The sequence below is a fragment of the Podarcis liolepis genome (assembly GCF_965112155.1).
Source record: "Podarcis liolepis genome assembly, chromosome: 1".
In the NCBI taxonomy this organism is placed as follows: domain Eukaryota; kingdom Metazoa; phylum Chordata; class Lepidosauria; order Squamata; family Lacertidae; genus Podarcis; species Podarcis liolepis.
The window spans coordinates 83,442,530-83,463,175 of record NC_139554.1 but is presented as its reverse complement, the minus strand read 5'-3'; the positions used below and the strand labels follow the sequence as shown (position 1 = coordinate 83,463,175).

General features: G+C 48.8%; 1 protein-coding gene across 3 annotated transcripts; it reads right to left on the bottom strand.

Annotated features, from left to right (window-relative positions):
• Positions 1-1,953: 1,953 nt before the first annotated feature.
• ANKRD13D (ankyrin repeat domain 13D) lies at positions 1,954-20,005 on the bottom strand. 3 transcript variants are annotated; one of them, XM_083515117.1, is made up of 16 exons: positions 19,429-19,890; positions 18,179-18,326; positions 15,509-15,644; positions 14,610-14,734; positions 13,891-13,936; positions 13,098-13,241; positions 12,823-13,012; positions 12,004-12,070; positions 11,776-11,857; positions 10,574-10,635; positions 10,248-10,378; positions 9,815-9,972; positions 8,710-8,868; positions 7,492-7,655; positions 6,885-6,964; positions 1,954-3,040 (listed from the first exon to the last, which is right to left on the bottom strand). In XM_083515117.1, the coding sequence occupies exons 2-16, from the start codon at positions 18,179-18,181 to the stop codon at positions 2,761-2,763; spliced, it is 1,827 nt and encodes a 608-aa protein (XP_083371243.1). In that variant the 5' UTR covers positions 18,182-18,326; positions 19,429-19,890; the 3' UTR covers positions 1,954-2,760. The 3 variants fall into 3 exon arrangements, with proteins under 3 accessions (XP_083371243.1, XP_083371242.1, XP_083371244.1); XM_083515116.1 differs by lacking the exon at positions 18,179-18,326 and having other exon boundaries at positions 19,429-20,005; XM_083515118.1 differs by lacking the exons at positions 18,179-18,326; positions 19,429-19,890 and adding an exon at positions 17,959-18,086.
• Between the last annotated feature and the right edge of the window lie 641 nt (positions 20,006-20,646).

Sequence of the window (20,646 nt, the reverse complement as noted above, 5' to 3'; positions counted from 1 at the left end):
GAGACTTGGCAACTGAAACCAGCCAAAGCAATTTTAACAGTACCATTGCCACCTGCTCTGTTTAAGGTCCTATGAGACACTGTGCTATCACGTGGCAGCCATGGTTCTTCAGTGTACAATCATCGTGCCTGGCTTCCTAAATTGCACCATGCAGAAGATTGAGCAAGGGGGGAGCAGGAGAGGAAGGGAGGGAGATAGAGACAAATTGCAGTTCTATGTATGCACACTAGATGGGGATATGCATTGTGTCAGGCAAGGCCAACGGATTTATACAAAGAGTAGTGTATGTATATATTTGCACTTGGGCAGTCCAAAACTATGATGCTATGTTGGCTGAGCAGACATATAATTTCAGTGGCTCAGAGAACAAATCCTTTGGTTTTTTTGAGGCAAGATGGAAGTTGTCGGTTCGATTAAAGTTAAGAAAGGACATGTAGGGACAAGGAGTGGCAGAGATGTGTTGACGAAGAGCAATGGGGAAAAGGAAGAATATTGGTGCAAAATGATGCACATGGTCTGATGGTGCAAGGGCTGTGTACTATTGGCAGGAAGGGAGGAAGCAAAGGTGGAGGGTAGACTCTGCCAAGAAACTAAGCTAGTTGTTGCTTTACTGTCACTGTCAACAGGGCAATGAGGGCAAAGGAAGTGTGTAGATTTCACTTAATGATTTAAACTGAACACTTTCTGAATACAGTTGTAAGAAAAAGGATGGTACTACTCTATGACTCCAAGATCGTATTATCCTCCCTCCCTCTCTCACCCCCCACCTGCCCTCTCTGCTATTGCTCCCACCAAATTGGGAATTAATAGCAACGTAGCCTGTTGAAGACCCTAAAGCAGCTTGTAAACCTTATCGTTTACCAAAATGGATACAGACTATCACCAACATATGGAGTCCCATTAGTGTATTGAGGGAGCAAAGTTTGCTCGTGATACTAACTTGTTCTGGGTTGTCAAAACAAAACAAGGGATTGCAAGGAGTTCCAAAAGAATTTCTCCAAACTGGGTGAACTTAAAATAGCAAACACAATTCAATGTAAGTAAAATAAATCCTCATTTGACATATATAGTAATGGGGTCTGAACTGGCAGTGACTGACCAGGGCTGCACACACACTATATACCTTTAAAGGACATCCAAAGCACATTCCCCCTCAAAAGTATTCTGGGTACTGTAGTTCACCTCTCAGAGGGTTACGGTTCCCAGCAACATTGAACAAACTACAGTGCCCAGAATTCTGGGAAGGGACAGTATGTTCTGAATGTGCTTTAAGGGTGTAGTTTGTATGCAGCCTAGGAAAGACCTTGTGGTCATAGTGGATATCTTGGTGAAAATGATGTCAACAGGCGTGTGGCAGCTGTGAAAAAGGCGAATCCCATGCTAGGGATCATTAGGAACAAAATAATGCTGGTATAGTGTTTTTATGGTTCAAACTATCAGGGTTTTGGGGTTTTTTGTGATTATACTAATTAGCATGTTTCCAAATTTTCATAAGGAGAGCCAAATACAGTGGTGCCTCGCAAGATGAAATTAATTCGTTCCGCAAGTTTTTTCGTCTTGCGGTTTCTTTCATCTTGCGAAGCACGGTGTCGGAAAAGTTTTGGAAAAGCTTCAAAAATCACCAAAGTCTTCAAAAACCTCAAAAAAGGCTACCACACCGCATGCTATGAGTTGCTCCTCGAAGTCAAGTCGCAACTGTATTAACGGTTTTAAGAAAAAGGAAACAAACTTGCAAGACGTTTCCGTCTTGCAAAGCAAGCCCATAGGGAAAATCGTCTTGCGAAGCAACCCAAAAAACCAAAAACCCTTTCGTTTTGCGAGTCTTCCGTCTTGCGAGGCATTCATCTTGCGAGGTACCACTGTAAATCCTAGCAGGTTCTGGAGCCAAGTTTTATGTTTATGTCACAGCCATGCAAACCGAGACCAAGATGGAAGAACGTCACAGCAGAGCAATGCTGGTTTCTTAGTTTTATTTAGTAGTTCCTGCTGCCCAGAGCCCCCTGTGCCTGGTTCCCAGACGACAGGAGAAAGCCGCTCAGGAGTGGGCACAGCTGTTCCCTTTAGACCCACTGGGTTCAGTTTCTTTAAAAAAAAAAAACCACATACCTCCCACTCCCCTTCTTGTATATATCTTCAGAGATATAAATAAAATAAATTAAAAATAAGGGGGGGCAGGGAGAGCAGCAGCTCGCAATGAGGAGGAAAATAAAACGCGGGACTGAAAATTATTCACCACACGGCAGCCTGGTTTCAGGTCTCACCGCAAAACATCAGCGCATCAAGCTCCAGGCTTCCCCACCGCCTTCTATTGCCACTTCCCAACTTGGTCCCGTCCTCAACAGGCCCAAACCCTTGCAAGGAAAGAGAAAGCAGCACATTCACCATCAGTCTCAGAAAAATCTCATGATAAAAATTTCCTCAACGTCTCTCCCCCCCCTGCCCCACATCCCGTCTCCTTCTTATTTGTTGCTGCTCCTCTTCTCCAACCTGCCTCTCTGTGCTGTAGAAAACATTTCCTCAGTGAAGGTTGAGGATATAAAGCAAATTTTAAAAAAAATCTTACAGGAAATAATACCAGAGGATGGAACCGAGTGAGTCCCAGGAAATGCAGAAGGCGCTGTCTTCTCACATCCAGCCTGACCCTCAACTGGGAAGGGGCAAAGCATGAAACCCACCCCACCCCACCCCCAGAGGTTAAAAATACAATGACGGCAAGGACAGCTAGGCTGGGCGGTGTGAGGCTTGAGGGAGGCTAGGACGCTACTTCTCCGTCAGAGAGAGCTGGAGGATGCGCTGCAGCTCCTCGTCCTCCTCGCGGCGTTGGCGCTCCCTCTCCTCCTGCTCCCTCGAAGACAGCTCCATGGCCAAGCGCAGCTGCTCATCAAAGCTGGGGTAGGGCGGGGGCAAGGCCGAGGAGCCACCCCCATTGGTGCTGAGCGGTGGGCTGCTCTCGGGAGGAGGAGCGCCACCGTTGCCACCTCCAGACTCCACTGGGCTCAGGCCTGGCCCCGCCTGAAGGAACATGCTCTCCTGGATAGCCCTGAGAGGACACAGAACGAGAAGGAGGCATCAGCAAACAGGGCAGCAAGATATGGCTACTTGGTCATGCTTCTCAGGCCTGGTTCAGGCAAGCTTGTTCAAGCTGCTCTCAGATATGTCCCAAGACCCCCAAGCCCAATCTGGGCTTCCTCCATTCCCACACAACTGCCCAGAGCCTGCTGGATGCTAGTAAAAAATAAAGAAATGGGCTGGCCTTTGGGCTCAGTCTGGTTCCCACTGTGCCTGATAGCTTTCTGGTGCACTCTGCATCAATACAATTCACAGGTTAAAAACAGTGCTTTTTGTGTAATTGTAATACACCTATTTTCACACCGAGGGTGCTTCAAAGCTACCTGTTTACTGAACATCCATGCCCATTTGTTAGCCAACCTTGTCTAATCTCCCTGCCATCTAAAGGTTTGCAAGGAAGCTAGATGATGTTATCTCAAAGCAAGTGTTATCTCACACTTTCCAGGGCATTTCCACATCATTTTCCATTATCTTACATCAAAGATAACCTGACAGCTGGTTTGCCCAAAATGGCCTGGAATTCATGGCCAAATTCAAAGCCCTGGTGGGCCTAATTAGGCCTTTGGGCCACTGTGGCTTTAGCTGGTGGGGATACTCAGTGAAGACCCTCCAAAGTTGACCTTACTTCATTGAAAGGCTCATCTTGTGATTAGGGGACTCTTCGGGCCCCAAGCCCAACACTTCAAATTGCTCTCAGAAATGAACCAGGGGCCAGTAGTTGTTTAAATGTTGGTGATACGTTTGAAACACCTCATCCCATTTCACAGTCTAGTAGTTGTATTTGGCATTAATTACAGTTTCTGGGCAGTTTTCAAAGGTACTCCCATGTAGAATTTATTTCAGTAACCAAGCCTTGAAGTTACCAGGGAATGGAAACCCAAAGTATAGGCTACCCCCTTGTCCAGGGCAGAGCCACAAGCTGGTGCGCTTGTCTCAAGGTGCTCTGTCCCACTTGGGCCTCTAGTGAGAAAGTGGGGTGTAGAAGCCCCCTAAACCGTAAGCATGACTCTTCAGAGTATAATCCTATGCAAAACAGACTGGATAGCATTCTCTGGACACAGGCATTACCCATCAACAATTTTTCCATCTTATCTGGATTGGATAAACAGCAGTCATCTAGCCTTTGAAAGGCTTGTGTTTTTTCTTCCTGTTGTCCCCAGATTGTTGCGATGCATCACAACTGTGGGTGGGTTCCCTGCTGGGCAGCAACTCAGGACATGTAGGAGAAAGGGGAAGAGGCTACTGCTTGTAGTGAAGAAAACACCTCACCGCCTGCACAGGCCACACCACGACCCAGGGGTTTCCCCCCTGTTTGTTCCCTGGTTTTCACTCCTTATGGCTTTCTATGCCCTACAAGAAGCCTAAAGGATCTCCTCTGACGCAGTCTATGTGTGCTCTTACCTACACTGCTATACTCTACATCTCAGCAAAGGGCTTGCCCCAGTTCTGGATCAGTGCAGGGAATGTTCACACCAATTCTCTCAAAACAGCTGTCGTTTACTGCTGAGATTACTGCCAGGGCAATTTTGCACGAGTAGTCTGTTTCAGTGACGAGAATAAAGCATCTTGTGGTACTGTAAAGACTGTGGCCATTTTGCATCATGAACTTTTTGAGGGCTAAAGCCCATTTTGTTAGATGGAGTGGCTGCCAAAGTGGGAACCTACCCACAAAGTAGAGAGTGAACCTTTCTTTCCACAAGGTGAGGCCAACCTCCCCACCACAAGCAATACAAAAGATAGCAGCAGGTTTGCCACAATACTAGCCAGAGCACAAATAAAACTACATTCATTTGATTGATGGACCCACTCAGAGCAGGTGTAACTCTTTCTCAACAAGGATCTTCTGGGGTGACTAGGAACAACAAGCTGAATCAGGTAAATAAAGACCAAAAGAAAGACAAATATGTTAGTTAACTAGCCACTCCTGGTCTTCATCAAGTCCAAGTTTCACTGCAGCAGACTTGGTGATGAATTTGAGCTAATGGCTGAAGTGATCTGAAAGCACCTAAGGCCACCTCTTTGCTGAAGGTGTGAGCCTGGTCAGTGCCTGGGAGACCACCTGGGAACCATCTGTATGCTGGAAGAAAGGTGGGATATAAATGTAAGAAAAATTAAAGAACAGCCCCCCAGCCCAGTCTCACACAAGAACTGCCATTTGAAACTTTGTGGTCTGCTTGTACTTTTAAGGAGGGGACCTCAAGGTCTGTTTCAATAAGTTCTGGGAGACTGAAATGCTCCTCTTGCCTTGGCTTCTGTGGCTATTTTCATGTCTGATTTGTGTCTGTTTATTCCTTCATGTCACAAGTGAGCAGTCTGACCCATGTAAACAACGGCATTGTCAGCAGATGACAGCGTACGTCACATGAGAAGATGCACAGGCCAATGAACCCTTAACGGAAGGGCTGATGTTATTTGGTCCTGAGATAGCGTTTGAGTAGACACAGGGGGCAGAATTGGAGTAAAGTATGTCACTTCTGGGCTGTCTGCACTGCCTGAATAGTAGGAGTAAACTAAACTGCAGTGTTGACAACACAGAAGAAACAAACTAAATTCCTGCATTGCAGGGGGTTGGACTAGATGACCCATGTGGTCCCTTCCAACCCCACAATTCTAAGATTCTGTTATCTCAGAAGTTACTGCTGGGAGTAAATTCCTGCTGCTTGAGAGTATAGGTGCAAATGTGCCTTCAGTCTTCTCTCAACTGCTGAATTTTAAGGAAGCTCTGTGCTTGTAGAGCAATGGGTAGTTACTCATACCAAAAAACTTCCTTCAGGCTCTCTCAGCCTTCTCAGTTCTGTTGGCATCGTTCTCCAATTGGTGCCGGAAAGCGGGTGGTGCTTGCTTTCCACCCACTGGCAGACTGCAATTGTTCAAGAGATTTTCAAATTATTATTAGAAATAAGAACTGGCACCGTTGCAAAAACCCACATAGGAATCTTACAGCTGAATGTGAAATATCACAAGCGCCTCCCAAAAAAGCCCCCATCCATGCCCTCAGAAGGATATAAAGCTGTACATCAGCCTTATTTTCCTCACACGGAAGAAGATCCACGTGACAGATAAACAATCACACTTCATACTAGGCAGAGTGGCCAAATGCATGAGAGAGTAAGGTGAGAGGAGGTGGTAGGAAAACCAGCTAGGTCCACATAACACCCACAATTATGAAGGCTGAAGAGGGGAAATTTCTCCAAATATATTTGCATCTGCTTGAGCTGGAGGATTTTTACCCATCTTCAAAGTGTTTACAATCTGAACTATGCCAAACTCAGTTTCTCGTAGCACCTATGCCAATTCCTGGGGATCTCCCAGACAGACGGCAAACTCCATTCATGGGTGACGCACTGGAAGCTAATTCAAGCATGCCCCAATTCCTTCATTGCCATCACGTTCCCCAAGAGGGCATTCCCATTCTGCTTGGTAAGAAAGGATGAGAGAAGGGGAATCAGAGGTGACCGAGAGAGATGCCCTGCACCCCGTTTTATAGTGGAATATGAAGGAAAACAGCTGGGGAAGAACATTGCATTCAGCCGATGGGAGAGGTCTTGTGAGGATAGGGAGATCCTGCTCAGTTCTGTCTGCTTTTCCTTAAACCCCACTGAGGCAGTGAAATCCTTGAAACAGTATCTGGAAGCAGTGAGGGTGTGGATGAGGCCTGGCAAGACTGAAGCTCAATCCAGCTAAGATGGAATTGCTGCTGGTGGGTGGACCAAGTGACCACAAAGTAGGTTTTAGAAAATAATACACCTTAACATACAGGTTGCAGAACTGAATCCGTAATACCACCTCTTTCTTCTTGCTACGGAAACACTCACCGTTCCAGCTGTAGCTCCTCATCATAGGACGGAGGATTGGATCCTGGCCGTGTGTTGGTCAGAGCTTCCCAGATGGTCACCTGGTGTAACACACAAGAATGAATATGCTAAAACCGATAGCAAAGAGGCAGAATGGGTGTGTGCTCCTGCTGTAGCAGGTAATAATTTGAGGCTTGGACTTGGAGTAATGCTAAAATAATAAGCCATAATGCTTTGGTTAAGCCATGGACTCTCTGGGAGGTCTGAGGCAAGCCATAATCTGATGGCCTCAGGTTCCACCCCCTCACACAAACACACACACACACACACATGCAAAAAGGAAATATATAATCACCAGTTCCTACTGGGATGTAAAAGCCTTAATGAGATCAAGGTTTGCAAAGCACTCAGTGCTACATTTATAAGTGGCAGCCAAGAATTATCTCCACTCTGAGTGCCAACAACTGGGAGTTAGTTTGCTACACCACTCAATCCAACCTCTACCTGGTCCCCGCACAAGCATCCTGGCACCATGTGCCCTCCCTCCAAGAAGCAGTTAGTCATGCCTGCCTGCTATAATGGACCCGTTTTCACCCCAGCGCAGGCAGGTTTCCGCCCTCCCAGTCACCTGGTCTGTCTCTGTGCCAGCATCCAGGAGGCTCTGCTGAATGGCGAACTGGAGCAGGTCATCATCCTCGTCCCGCATGGGCTCTGTACGACCTGCGCCCAACATTGTATAGCCCTGGGGCACCTCAAAAACTGATGGGTCCACCTCGCAGGGGAAAGGGTACACTGGGGGAGGAAGGGAGAACAATGGTTAGCACGCTGGCCAACGGACTACGCAACTTCTGCAATGTCCTGTGTCACCAAAGACCAGTCCCTTCATCTTTGCCTCACTTTCTCCACCCATGAAAAGGGCTCTTAAAAACTTTTGCCAAAGGACATCTCCCTAGGGCCTAAGGCAAGCAGCAAATGGGCTGGGCCTCTTTAACAAAAAGTCCCTCCTGATTGTCACTAATTTGCAGGAGAGACTCAACACGCACCGGAAATTTAGGTTTGCGCAACTGAAGTGGATTGAAGGGCTCTGTTGCCCTCGCACAAAATAATGCTGTTTTAAAAAGAATCCAGCGTTTTTGCAGTTTAGGAAGGGGTGGGGAAGTGGACTGAAAATTGCAGGGTGAGCAAATGACTAACAGGAAGCCATACCAACAGCCTGCAAGCAAATCAGGATGAATGTGGGACGAATGCTTGTTGGGGCATAGCTGGCCCACAAACCAATCAGAATGAATGCTCAATAAAAACCAGATACAATCTAACCTCCGTGTAAGCTTTGCGCAAGCAAATCCAGGTAAAAGTTGAATACACAGGTTGTCTGCATAAGCCTAAAGATGGCAACAAGCAGGCATAGCTCCCACTTTCTCAGGCACATCAATGGGAAACAAAAGGAACATGGCTGCGCTAGCATTCTTGAAGCAGAAAGACTTGATGTTTTTAAAAATGACGATAAACATATTGAGCCAATATGTCCATTTTTAAAATGTGATGGTCAGTAGCGGGATCATGGAGAAGGATGTGTCAGTTCTAGAAAGCATGCTTTCCCTTCCACAGAGGAGTCACCCGTTTTCCAGTCACTCAGACATCTTACACTTTCACATCTCCTTCTTAACCCCGTTGTCTCCCAGTTCTGCAATGTGGGCTCACGGCCACTACACCCTAATGCTGCCTCCCTTCCTCTCCCAGCCTGTGGGAACATCCTCCACCTCTTCCACTCTTCTCCCCCCTCCAAGGTTTAGATTAGCTGTTGGAAGTCCTGACCCTGACTCCCACCCCATCCTGCTCCTCCTACCTTTGGTGTTGTTGGCTGCCTCTGCCCCAGCAGTCGGCTCCTCGGTGCTCTCTGGGGTGTGGGTGGGAGTACAGATTCGCACTGAGCTCAGTGGCTCATCACAGCCGCACAAGTTACTAAAAGTGATCCGGGCATTCAGCACGTGGAAGAGGGGGATTTCTGGGGGAAAGAAAGAAAATGTACAAAGGGAGGTTGGGGGGTTGGTAAACCTCTATTTTCAAGCTTTTCACTGATTTCCCTCATGACCACTCCCCTCCCCAGGACATTATCCCTTTCCCCACAACAAAGGCTGAGGGTTTCTCCAAATTGGGGACTGCACTATAAAATAGTATGATACAGCTTTAAATATAAACATTCATGGCTGCCCCCCAAGAATTCTGGGAGCTGTAATTTGTTAAGGGTTCTGAGTGTTATTAGGAGATCCTTATTCCCTTCACAGACCTGCAATTCCCAGAGTTCCCTGGGAAAAGGGGCTGATTTAAACCACTCTGAGAATTTTGGCTTTGTGAAGAGAAGAGGGAACTCTTTAACAATTCATAGAACCCTCAAACTACAGTTCCCAGGATTCTTGGAGGGGAACAACCCATGCCTGCTCAAAGTGGTATGATACTGCTTTAAATTTAAAGTGCAGATGGATCTAGGTTTTTCTTTTCTGTAGGTGCAATAACAGTGCATTGGTGGTGCATTTATAGCAGACATCATTCTGCTTTATTAGTTGTTCTGAGATGTTTTCCCAAAGTTATTGCATTATTGCCCTCTGGAGGGGCACTCTTGCACCCACCCAAGAACATTTGAGGTATGAAACATTACAGGATTTCACCAATTTGAAATGAAGCAGTATGTCCACTCTGAAACCTTTGCAGGCACAAATGACATTGAAAGCAAGGTTGTGTATGAACTACCCCAATACCTTCATGAGGACAAATCATTATGGATGTACAACAGAAAGAATGTCTGGAGAGGCGGAGCCCCACAGCTTCATTCTCTGCCTTCCTTTTTCTCTCTTCCCCTCTTGATCTGCCTCCCGTCAGCTTGTCTCCTTGCCCCCGCCCCCCGCCCTGAGCAGATAATGCCCCCCCAACCAGCCAGGCTTCACACCTCTCACCGATTTTGACAGGGAAGCCAGGAGGTAACTTGAGGGTGATGAAGTCACGCAGCTTGGCAAAGTGGGCGTTGCTGATAGCCATCAGGTCAATGATGGGCGTCACCTGCTCCACCAGGGAGAGGGGATGGTCCTCGCAGAGCCACAGAGTGGCCTTGAACCTGTCACACAAGGAGCATGTTAGTCTTCCTGGAGATTCCTCCAGCTCCCTGCCCCCAACATCTGCCCATGGAGAGACTGGACCTGCAACTCCCCTACACGGGTGAATTATCTGCAGGGACATGCTTTTATTTCCTCCACCTTTTGTTTCTTACCTTTCTCTGGAAAAATGAGTACCTTTTGTAAGAGTTACGTGCCAGCTGTCACATCCTGACATCTTCTATCCATTTCTGACCCCACCCCACTAATCCATGCAGTATCCCCCCATCCTTCTCACCTCTGCACCTTGTTGGACATCTCAATAGGGCGGCCAATATTGCGGGACTCCAGGTTGAAGTTGGGGTCAAAGTATTCCTCAGGGGTAATAGACGTTGGGTTGGTTGGGCTGGCTGACTGCAGCACAGGGGCCTGCAAAAGTGAGGATCGGGGTCTGGATCTGGGCAGGAACTAGAACACCAACACTTTGGAGCCACACAATCCCTTCTCTGGCATATTCCCCTTGTGATCTGCTTCCCCACCTCATGTACCCCTAGGCTAAATTTGTGTGGCTGGGCCAGCATCTCCTTTCCCCATATACGGGCAGGATCTGACCTGGTCACTCACCCCATTCTGGGCAGCATGCTGCTGGGCAATTCCCAGGAAGGACTGGAATGGAGTCTTAGAACCTGGAAGACAAAAGGAGGATGTCTAAGTGAACGAGTCTTCTCCAAAAAACCTACCACCACCTCCACCACTTTAGTGCAATTTATTCGTTATCTTATTTTTATTTATCTGAAATGGTTTTAGAGCGCCTTTACCCTCCAATGTTCAAGGCGGCTAGTAACATTAGAACGACAAAATCCAAGGAAAATGCAGCAAAACAGTCATTGATAAGAGATAAAAGAGGCAGAGGCAGCAGATTAAAAAAGAAAGTGACCTGCCTGGGAGGTTAAGGTCAGCAGCTCGACAGACCAAATGCCTGCCAAGAAAGGAAGATCTTTGCATTATGGCAAAAGGCCTTCTGGGAGAGGTCAAGGTGGGTCTCTCTCAACAGAGTTGCAGGGTATAGGTGGCTACAGAAAAGGTCCTCTCTATTACTACCACAGATACTGATATCCATGAACTGAATGATTTTTACATTGTGGGGGAAGATCTACACAAGGATTGCCAGATGCAGTATGGAACCACCAGCACCATGGAATCACTAGGCTCCTCTACCTGCCATAGCCGCTAAGGCTAGCCCATCTACCGCCTGACATCCTCCTTCTCAGACTCCTCCATGAAAGTGGGTGCCTTCCATTGGCCTGCATGGCCCAAGTGGTCCCTCCCCTCTCAAACTCCTACAGTTATGCTGTGTACATATTCCCATTTACTCTGCCTCTCCCACCAGTGGTTTGGAAAGCTGTCTACACAGGACAACAGCCAAAATCCATATCTATCCTGTTGCTTCTTAGGCAGCGGAATCAGGGAGGAATGAAGTGGCAGCAATATTTGCTCGGTGCACTTGTGCAATTTTCATTCATGCTCAGCCATGGTTCAGCTAAGCGTTACATATAGACCAGGCCAATATTCAGTATACGCTGCTGCCATTTTTGTTCTCTTAACCACCAGGTGAAGCCTGTAAATGGGAGGAGCACATCATGACTAATGAAGACAAGTCACTTGTGGTCAAAGGGCAGGCAGGAGTCACCAAACAGCAAGTGCAGCACACAATTAATCGGAGTTCTGGGAATTGTAGGGTAAAATAATCCCTAGCAGCATGAAGGGTCATTGGATGAGTCAACACACCGAGTCACACTGGAGGCGGTTCAACATCTGCTTTTTACCTTTGTTGCGTGTCTTGTCCTGGTCTGACAGGTGCTCAGTACGGGTTTTGGTGACAAGCTCCACGTTGCTGGCACTGTAAACCTGGAAAAAGGACAAAGAGACCATTGATATCACCTGGTCCCATCCAACACAAGCCCTGATTCCTCAAAGCAGTGAAGCTAAGCTAAACTTTGCTGATTTTTTCAGATTTACACACATAAGGAACAAGAATGGGGGAAGAGTTGTACCTTGGCTTCATAGCCGCTGATGTTTTCCATCTTCTCAGAGCGCCAGCCCCAGATGCCAGACTTGTTCCTGCAGAGAGGAAAACCCTTAGGTCAAGAGCGATAGAGTTTGCCATTGCAGACCTCAGCTGCGCCCCCCGCCACAATGCAGCCGAAAGATATCCATTTCTTCAAATGCCATTTTCTCAAACATCACTGCTACAATGGCGCTTCATCTCTTCCAACCCTTTTCAGACTTGGAATGCCCTCATACTCTTCAGCCTAAAAGATAACCATCTCATCAAATGTAACTTTCTCTCTCTCACACACACACCTCTACCTTCACCTCTCCCAACCCTGCCCTTGAAAGACATGGGACTAGGGAGCTGCAAGTGGAGGTCTCTCCTCTGAGGGGAGAAGGGGCATATGCGGTAACAGTGCTGCAGACACCTATGGCAGTAGAAGCTGGGGCCTTGGTCCCCCTTTTTTCTCACAAAACTAGTTGATGCTCGAGGGCCTGGGCAGACTTCATCCTTCCCAGCTTTGGTCTCATGGGCCTCATCCTGTACCATAAAAAGAGCCCTGAAGCTGGATCACATCCATAGTCTAGTCTAGCATCCCATTTCCCACAATGACCAATCAGATGCCTCTGGGAAGCCAGCAAGCGTGATGCCATTAGCCCTCTCCCGCTACTGTCCCCTGACAATTCCGGTATTCTGAGCAGCACGCGGCTGCCTCTGATCCTGGAGGCAGCATATAGTCATTGGGGTTAACAACCAGTGACAGCAGCAGCACATGGTTCACACAGACCCATACGCTACCCTTCCCCCTGCCCCAGCTCACCGCTCAAAGGCAATGTTCTTGGTATCCAGGTGGGTGGAGACGATGGGCGAAGTGAGCCGGCTGGCCACGTGCTCCTCGGAAGGCTGCATGGCAGCCAGCATCAACTCCGGCTCATGCAAGGCTAGAGACAACGTTTCAGTGTACACCACCTGCTTGTCGTGGTCAACCTCCATCACCACAGCATTCTCATCTGGCCAATGAGGGGAAGGAGAAGAGCAGTCAGTATCATAGCCTCCCACACCTTGCCAAGCACCCCAGAAAAGAGATATTCTGACCTTCGCCTTTAAAGATGTAGCTGCGGCGGCCCCGCTGCCAGGTCATGTGCTCAAAGCCCAGCAAGGTGGTGTCAACCCGCAAGTTTTCCCCACGCTTCCACACCCGGTACACGTCACTTGGGCATATCTTGGAGACCAGGGGCACTGGTGACGGAGAGGAAGAGAGGGAGCAGAGGGAGAGAAAACATTGCTGAGCATCATTTACTTGTTTGCCACATTTGTACTTCACCCACAGAAACACAGGGAGCTGCCTTATACTGATCCATCTGGTCCACTGGTTCATCAAATTTCTGTGTTGTCTACATCGACTAGCAGCAGCTCTCCAGAGTTTCAGGATGGGAGGCCTATCCCAGCCCTACATAGAAATGCCTGACTGAACCTGGGATCTTCTGTGCGAAAAGCAGGTGCTCTCCCACTGAGCGACAGCCCTTCAGAGAGGCACCATAGCCTCTGTGTGGAAGGCCAAACTGAGAGACAACAACATGCTCCAAAGTATCCAATGAGTCTCATGGCTGAGAGGTACTTCTTGCCATCTCTGCCTGGCATCACATCATTCCTTCAGAGTGTCACACCTCTAATCTCTGGAGCACGACTAGGACACCACGTGCCAATAGCATGGATCCTGCTCCTTGGTGAAGCCACGGCTTCCTTCTTCCTCAAAATGTCGTCTATGTTTCTGAGCTCAGGAGGGCTAAGTAGTTAGCTCTTCTGCTGCATCCCTTATTGCTTAGCTCTCTCCTGTCACCTGCTCAGGCTTTTGTGGACCACTCCCAGAAGTGAAGCACTGACTTACCCCAGCTGGTAAACTCCCACTTCATCTCCACGTAGAAATCAGGAGCCTGTGGAGATGGAGAACCAAAGTGAGGGGGCAGAGCACTGCAAGTGAGAGAAGGGGCAGCGAGAACAGCCAATCCCTGTTCTCTAAAGGGACTACATTTTGCTGTGACCATAATCCTATTAAGAGTCACACTTTGCCAATGGGAGTTCAATTAGATCTAGCAACTGCTAGCTAGAAAACCCAAGAGTGCTTTTGAGCATCCCAGGGGGTTTAGAGGAGAAGAGGGTTGATGCTTCTGGGATGCAGAGTAACTGCTGCCATTGTCATCTTGAAACCATGCTGTTCAAATGCTTCATCTTCCAAGCCCCTTCGCAAGGGAATGTGGGAGGGACAAGAGTGTTTCTTGAACACGTGTTTTCTTGAAGTGTGCATTAGAAGAACATAGGAATGGTTAAATTGCAATGGTTCTGTGCCCACACAAAAGTGAGGGACTTAATGCTGGTGCTCTATGGAAGAAGTATCCAGAGAGAGGGTTGTGGCTTTTAATCAACACAAGCACAACCAGAGTTTTAGAAAGAAAAGGAGATTCCATTAAGATCCTAAGAGAGGGCAGATTTGGCAAGATTTCTTTCTCCCTTTGCCAGGGGTCCTGACAAGAGTACAGGTTGGGCACCCCTATAATAAAATCTGTAGACACTGAGAAATACACAAGGACTGAAGTTGACAGTACATACTCTGCGCAGTTTGTTGAGCAATTCTGGGATGCCGCCTAGGCGCTGTGTGGCCCGCTGGTAATCGCGATACTGGAGCACCAGCTGCACCATCTCTGGGTCCCCTGTGCTTACTGCCTCCTGCAGGACTAGAGAGGCAGAGGGGGAAAATCAGTATTTGGCTTCTTGGCCCCACTCACTGTGCCCATCATCTCTCAAATCCAAATGAGTTTCTCCTCTATCCTCACTCCCAACCAGGAGCAGACAGCCTATTGATCTGCCAAAAGGACATGTCTGGCTGCCAAGGGCACAGGTATCATGCCAATCAGTGCTCAGTTCCCAGGGAAACCTCTACCATCCTAGGCAGGGCAAAGCAAGGCTCCAGAAACTTAAGCCAGAGAAGCAAGGACAGGTGCCTTATACAAAAGTGCCTGGAAGAGTTCTGCCTTCAAAACACACACATTACTCCAGTACTGGCCTAAGCACTGGACTCTGGCTTTCATTCGTGTTGCTTACCACTCAAAACCACAGCCCTCATGTCTCAGGTCTTTCATTTCTCAACTGCTGTCTTCCCTTGCTCAGCTTTCACAACAACCCTTTCAACACATTCCTTCTATTTCCCCCCTTGCCTAGGATATAAGGAGATGCTTCAATATGTTATTGAGCCCAGTATTAGGCAGCAGCACTGCAAGGTCTCAAGCAGAAGGCGTTTCACAGTCATGCAACCTGACCATCCGGATGAACATGTGGCTCTCCAGGTTTTATTGGACTCCATCTCCCATCAGCCTATAGCCAGCGTGGGAGTTGTAAGTGCAACAAAAACTGGAGGTCTACAGATTCCTCACCCCAGCTTTAAGCGGAGGAGACAGAAATTGAAACGGACCAACATGGGGCACATCCCCTTGTCCACTGAACCTTCATACCTGTCCAGCCATTGGCATTCTCCTGGCCCACACTGGCATTATGTCGCAACAGCACCCGGACGGATTCCAGGTTCCCCAGGCACACGGCCAGCTCCAGGGGCGTTCGGCCTCGTGGGTCCAGCATCTCAATATCGTGCTGCAAAAGAGCCACAGGATTAATGGGCTAGGTGGACATTCCTTTGCAGGAGAACAAGGGCTGAGGCTTTCTCTGCTCTGGGGCTCATTCCTGGAAACAGTTTTCAGTGTTAGGACTCAGCAGGGTTTTAATGCCCTTGTATCTCTTGCAAAAGAGGAAGATTCACTCAGAGCTCGTCCCCAGATAATGCTGTCCCTGACCTACAAGGACATCCAGGGGACTAGGATAGAATTCACATATCCTATAGAATATCCGACCCAAGGGACCATGACGTATCATATCCACTGGCCAGAATAGAAGAGCCGGCCTTGTTGCTTAATCTAAGCTTGCGCATGCTGATATTCAGATATTCAAAAGCCTTGATGGGACTGCAGAAGTGAAGGGCAGCACATTAGGGCTACAGTCCAGTTGCCCTCCAAGGAAGAATATCATGGCAAGGAGACCAGCCTGGCCCCAACCACCAGCCAGAGAACCATCAGGCTACATGGAACTCACCTCTTCCCTTCCTACTCAACTCCAACTCGCCCCAGGACTATAGAAGCAAAAGGGAGAAGTTTGAAGCGCTTGCCCCACCCATTGGTCAAAGGAGCTGGAGCCAACAATTCCTCTTCAAGTGAGAACATCAGCAAGGCAAGGTTACCTACCCTGGCCTCCACTGAGCATAAATGCCCTCTCTTATAGCTCCCTACTTTGTTCTGGCCTGGAAGGACTAATCTCTCTCCCACTCCACTTCCCTTTCCTTGTGTGCCTCGTCTTTTCAGTTTGCAAGCCTGCTGGCAGGGCCTGACTCTGTTTTTGAACCACTTTGGGAGACTCTTGATTGCTTGAAAAGTGGGGGGAAATCTAAGTATATATGGAAATCAATTAATGTTGTGTCTTGGCTTCCTGATGAAAGGACCTTCTTTGCAATGGCAAATGCTGCCTTGTTCCAAGATGCAATTAGAAGGGGCCATTCACCACAAAGGCCTTTGTCCCCACATGATAGAACAGAATAGGGACTAGCCCAGCTATATTGTGAAACAACCTGTTTTGTTTTTAATTCTAAGAAGAGTGCACTCAAGTGCTACAGAAGGAGAGTACACGGCTTATGAATTAAAGAAAAGAAACAAAAAACAAACAAACCCACAAGTAAATACGCTTTTGAGGGATGGATAATAAAAATGGATCAGGAGACAGGGCTGTAGAGCTTTGTGCAGATGTCATGGGCACCTTCCTTATGCTGAGGGTAGTGTAATCGCTTCAAGCACTGGGGCTAAGAATCACATTTTTTAACAGCTGATTACCAGCAATTCACCAACAATGGGAGTGCTTGCTGCAGAGAGGTCTGGCGGGTTCTATCATAGCTCCAGAATCCTTCTGTGTTACCTGGAACAGCCCAGGGTCTCTTATATCCTACATAAGCTGGGCCTATTTTCACTGCACTTGCAGACTAGTTGACCACAAGAGTATATTTGAAAATAGTCAGAATGTGATTTCTTCTACCACCAAGTTAGGTCATGTGCAGGGTGGCTGAACATCCTAAAGCATCTGCAAAAAAGATGTAACAGCAGCCGATACCTTCAGAAATTTAGGATGTTACAAATCTGCCCACCCTGCCAAGCCATTCCCTTGCCTAGGCTCCATCCACTCAAAGCTCCATCACCCCAACACCCACTCTGAAAGTCATAATTTGATGGAAGCACCACAATATTCAGAAAGAATTTGCCTCTGAATGTCAGCTGCTGGATACAAGCAACAGCAGAACACTGTTGACCTCAGGCCTTGCTTGTAAAATTTTCAGATGCATTTGGCTGACCACTGCTGGAAACAGAATGCTGGACTAGATGGAGACACCTGACTTTCTCCAAGACTGCAACCTGAGTACAATGCAAAGGTGGAGCATGAGCTCTACACACCAAACCACTTCTTTGACCTCACATTTGATACTGCAACATCCATTTTACAGAAGGAGAACTGGTGAGACTGAGAGACAAGTGACCTAGCCAAATTGAACGCAAGGCAGAGCCCCAAACCCTCCACACCATTTCCCAGCTTTTGTTGCAATGTCACTGTATGCCATACTCTGAATCGTTTCTCTCCCACCTTTCCCAGACTGCCCATGATTTTTTAGAAACAAGATAAAAGCAAATGCAGATACTTTGTCACTCAAGGGGTAATTAACTCATGGAATTCACTGCTGTGAGGTATGTTGATGGCCACTAGCTTAAGTTCGTTTCAAAAAGGATTTGATAAATTCACAGAGGACAGGTCTGTCAACAGCTACTAGCCTCAACCACCAAATTAAATAGAACCTCCCTCTTCAAAGGTAACATACCTCTGAGTATCAGCTGTTAGGGACTGACAACAAGAGAAGGCCATCATCGGAGTGCCCTATGTAATTAGATTCCAGAAACATCCGGCTGACCAAACCTCTGCCCCAAATTCCTTTCTTTTTGAGATCCTCCCAAAATTCATCCCCCTAGCTCTAGAAGTCAGTTCATTCCCCGTGTCCCCCTTCCAAAACAAGAAATGGGAATCATCATTATCTCAGGTACCATCAGTTATCTCCAGCCCAGTTTTCTTTTAAGCCATGCTCCCTGATCTGCATTTCTCCCAGTTCCAAATCAGTTGCCAGGCAGAACTCTTCCTGTCAGTCTTCTCCCATACAGGTATTCTAATGACTCTGTTCTCTTGGTTCTAACTCTAGGTGGGAGAACCAAGAGTTTTTTAAAGAATAGATACTCAGCCTAGTCCAGTGCTCAGCTGTGGTCCATAGGGGCAAGCAGGAAGGAAACCCTGTGAATTTCCCCTCTCCAATGCAACAGGGTGCTAGAGCTGGCACTTGCTTGGAGGCTCTAATAATGAATTGAATTTTTAAAAGAGACCCATACCAGCTGTGCACACGCACATCAATCTTTAAGGATTATTTTGCCTTTCTCCCCTTTTCTCTTTTCCAAAATGGTGGCTATCAGTGCACTAAACATGAAGCCACCACAGGAAGGTTGTTTTTGTAAAAAAACAAAACACTAGGCCTCGATTGCTAGAGGATGTTATGGGACTGAGTATCACGGCACCCTTCAGAACCAACTGAGTGTGCTGATCCCTCGCGTGTCTTGCCCTCATGTGCCCAAATTACTATGAGGGGGCCTAAGACGAAGGAGCAGTGGATTCTGGGATTCCAAACAGATGGCCTCAAATGAGGATTGCTGTTTGCTTCAAAGCTTCAACTGCCAAGTCTGATGAGGAATTATGAGGTTGGGGATTCCCAGCCCAAAAGAATCATCAAACATCTATACAGCTATTCTGAAACCACCAGTTCGGCTGGGGTGAGGAGGGAAGAGTTACAATCCAGAGGTACAAAGAGAAGGAATGGAGAGAGGGGACCAAGAGCATTACAAAGGTGGGGGAAAGGTGATGATGCTATCACCACTGGGGGGGGGGCAAGAGATGCCCCTTGGGGAGCTTTCCTGCTTGTGTGTGTGGCGTGGCTGGGAGGGGGGGAGTTAACTGGATGTGGCAGGTTTAACAGGATGCAGATGGAACAAACCTAGGTTAGCAGCAGTCAGATATACTAGATGCCAGTATCTGGCCCTTGTTCATTCTCTCTCCCAGTGGCAGCAGTAGGGCTACCAGCGGGTGGGGGGGGGGAGCGAAGGGCTGGGACCATCTTGGAAGGATCCCACATCACATCCCCCTCCTTGGCTGCCACATCTCCAACTCCGGCTGGAAGGGGCGACCTGGAATGCGGGGTTAAGGAAGGAAGGAGTCCTAGGAGATTGGGGGGGGTTGAGGGGCTCCCCCGTACCTGTCCCTTGCGCAGCTCGCTGTCCAGCGCCTGGTGCCGGTTGTGCCAGACGAGCAGGTGCAGGGGGAAGGCGTCTGTGATGCGGGCCATCCCGTCACCATGTCCCCGCGCCCGGCCGGGTCTCTGCTCCGATCCCTCTCTGCCCGAGGCCTTTCCGGGTGGCGGTGGCGGCGGCGGCGCTTTCCCTCCTTCTCGGTTTTGCGCTGGGCCCCGCTGCGACGGTGGCGGCGGCTGCACTCCCGGGAGGAGAGGCAGGCAGGCGGAGAGGGAGGGACGGCGGGGCGCACGCGCGGCCTGGCCGGGGTTCGCTCGCTGCGGCTCCCGGGGCCGACCCAGAGCCAGGGAGCGGCGGGGCTGGGGGAGAAGGGGCGGGCCTGCGGGGCGCAGGGAGGAGACAGCGGCGGCAGGGGCGCGGAAAGCTGGCCCAGGCACTTTTCCGGCCTCGCTCGCTCCCTGCTCCAGCCCACGCGAGAGGGCCACGCTCTGGGCGTCGAGGACAGGCAACACCCCTTGCGTCACCACCGGCAGCGGGAGGGAGCGGAGCCGGCCGCCTTGGGCAGCCTGCCTCCCTCGTCAGCCGCCAGGGGAAGCGGGCGGAGGCGAAATTGCAGCCCCCGGCAGCAGGAGCCACGGCCTCCTCGGGGTCCTCGGTCCCCAGAAGGGTGGGCGATTGGGCCGGCTTGGCTCCGCTTGCTTGCTGGGGGCGGACGGGAAGGCTGAGGCTGCAGTCAGATATCCATTCACCCGAGAGGAACTGGAAGGGATCCCAAGGGTCATCTAGTCCAGCCCCCTGCAGTGCAGGAATCTCAGCTAGATCATACGTGACAGGTGGCCATCTAAGCTTTGCTTAAAAACCTCCCGAGGAAGGCGAGTCTACCACCTCACCTGGAGTCCGAACACCTTTTACTCTCCGGAAGTTCTTCCTAGTTTGGTCAAAATCTCCTTTCTTGCGACTTGAATCCATTGGTTTGGGGCCTATTAAGCTCTGCCGAGTTTACTTCTGAGTAGAGATACATGTAGGATCATGTTCAGTTAGAGAGCCTTCTTCCCCTTGCATCTTTTATTATTCAGGGAAATAAGAATCGCACCAAGAGTGGTTGCGTATGGCTTCTGGTTAGTGGCGAACTGAAACCTGGAGCTGCCTTCTAGGCTGTTTGCCTTGCCAGGGCTCAGCTGTGAAATGTGGTTCAATAAACTAGTGCACCTAAGCATATGCAG

What these genes read in the sequence shown, in the direction of transcription:
- ANKRD13D (XM_083515116.1), bottom strand. Translation starts at nt 19,518, where the DNA reads ATGGCCCGCATCACAGACGCCTTCCCCCTGCACCTGCTCGTCTGGCAC. An exon ending in TCAGCGGCTATGAAGCCAAG is followed by an intron (nt 11,858 to 12,003) that starts GTACAACTCTTC and finishes TCCTTTTTCCAG; the next exon opens with GTTTACAGTGCCAGCAACGT. An exon ending in GGACAAGACACGCAACAAAG is followed by an intron (nt 10,636 to 11,775) that starts GTAAAAAGCAGA and finishes TTTGTCTTCCAG; the next exon opens with GTTCTAAGACTCCATTCCAG.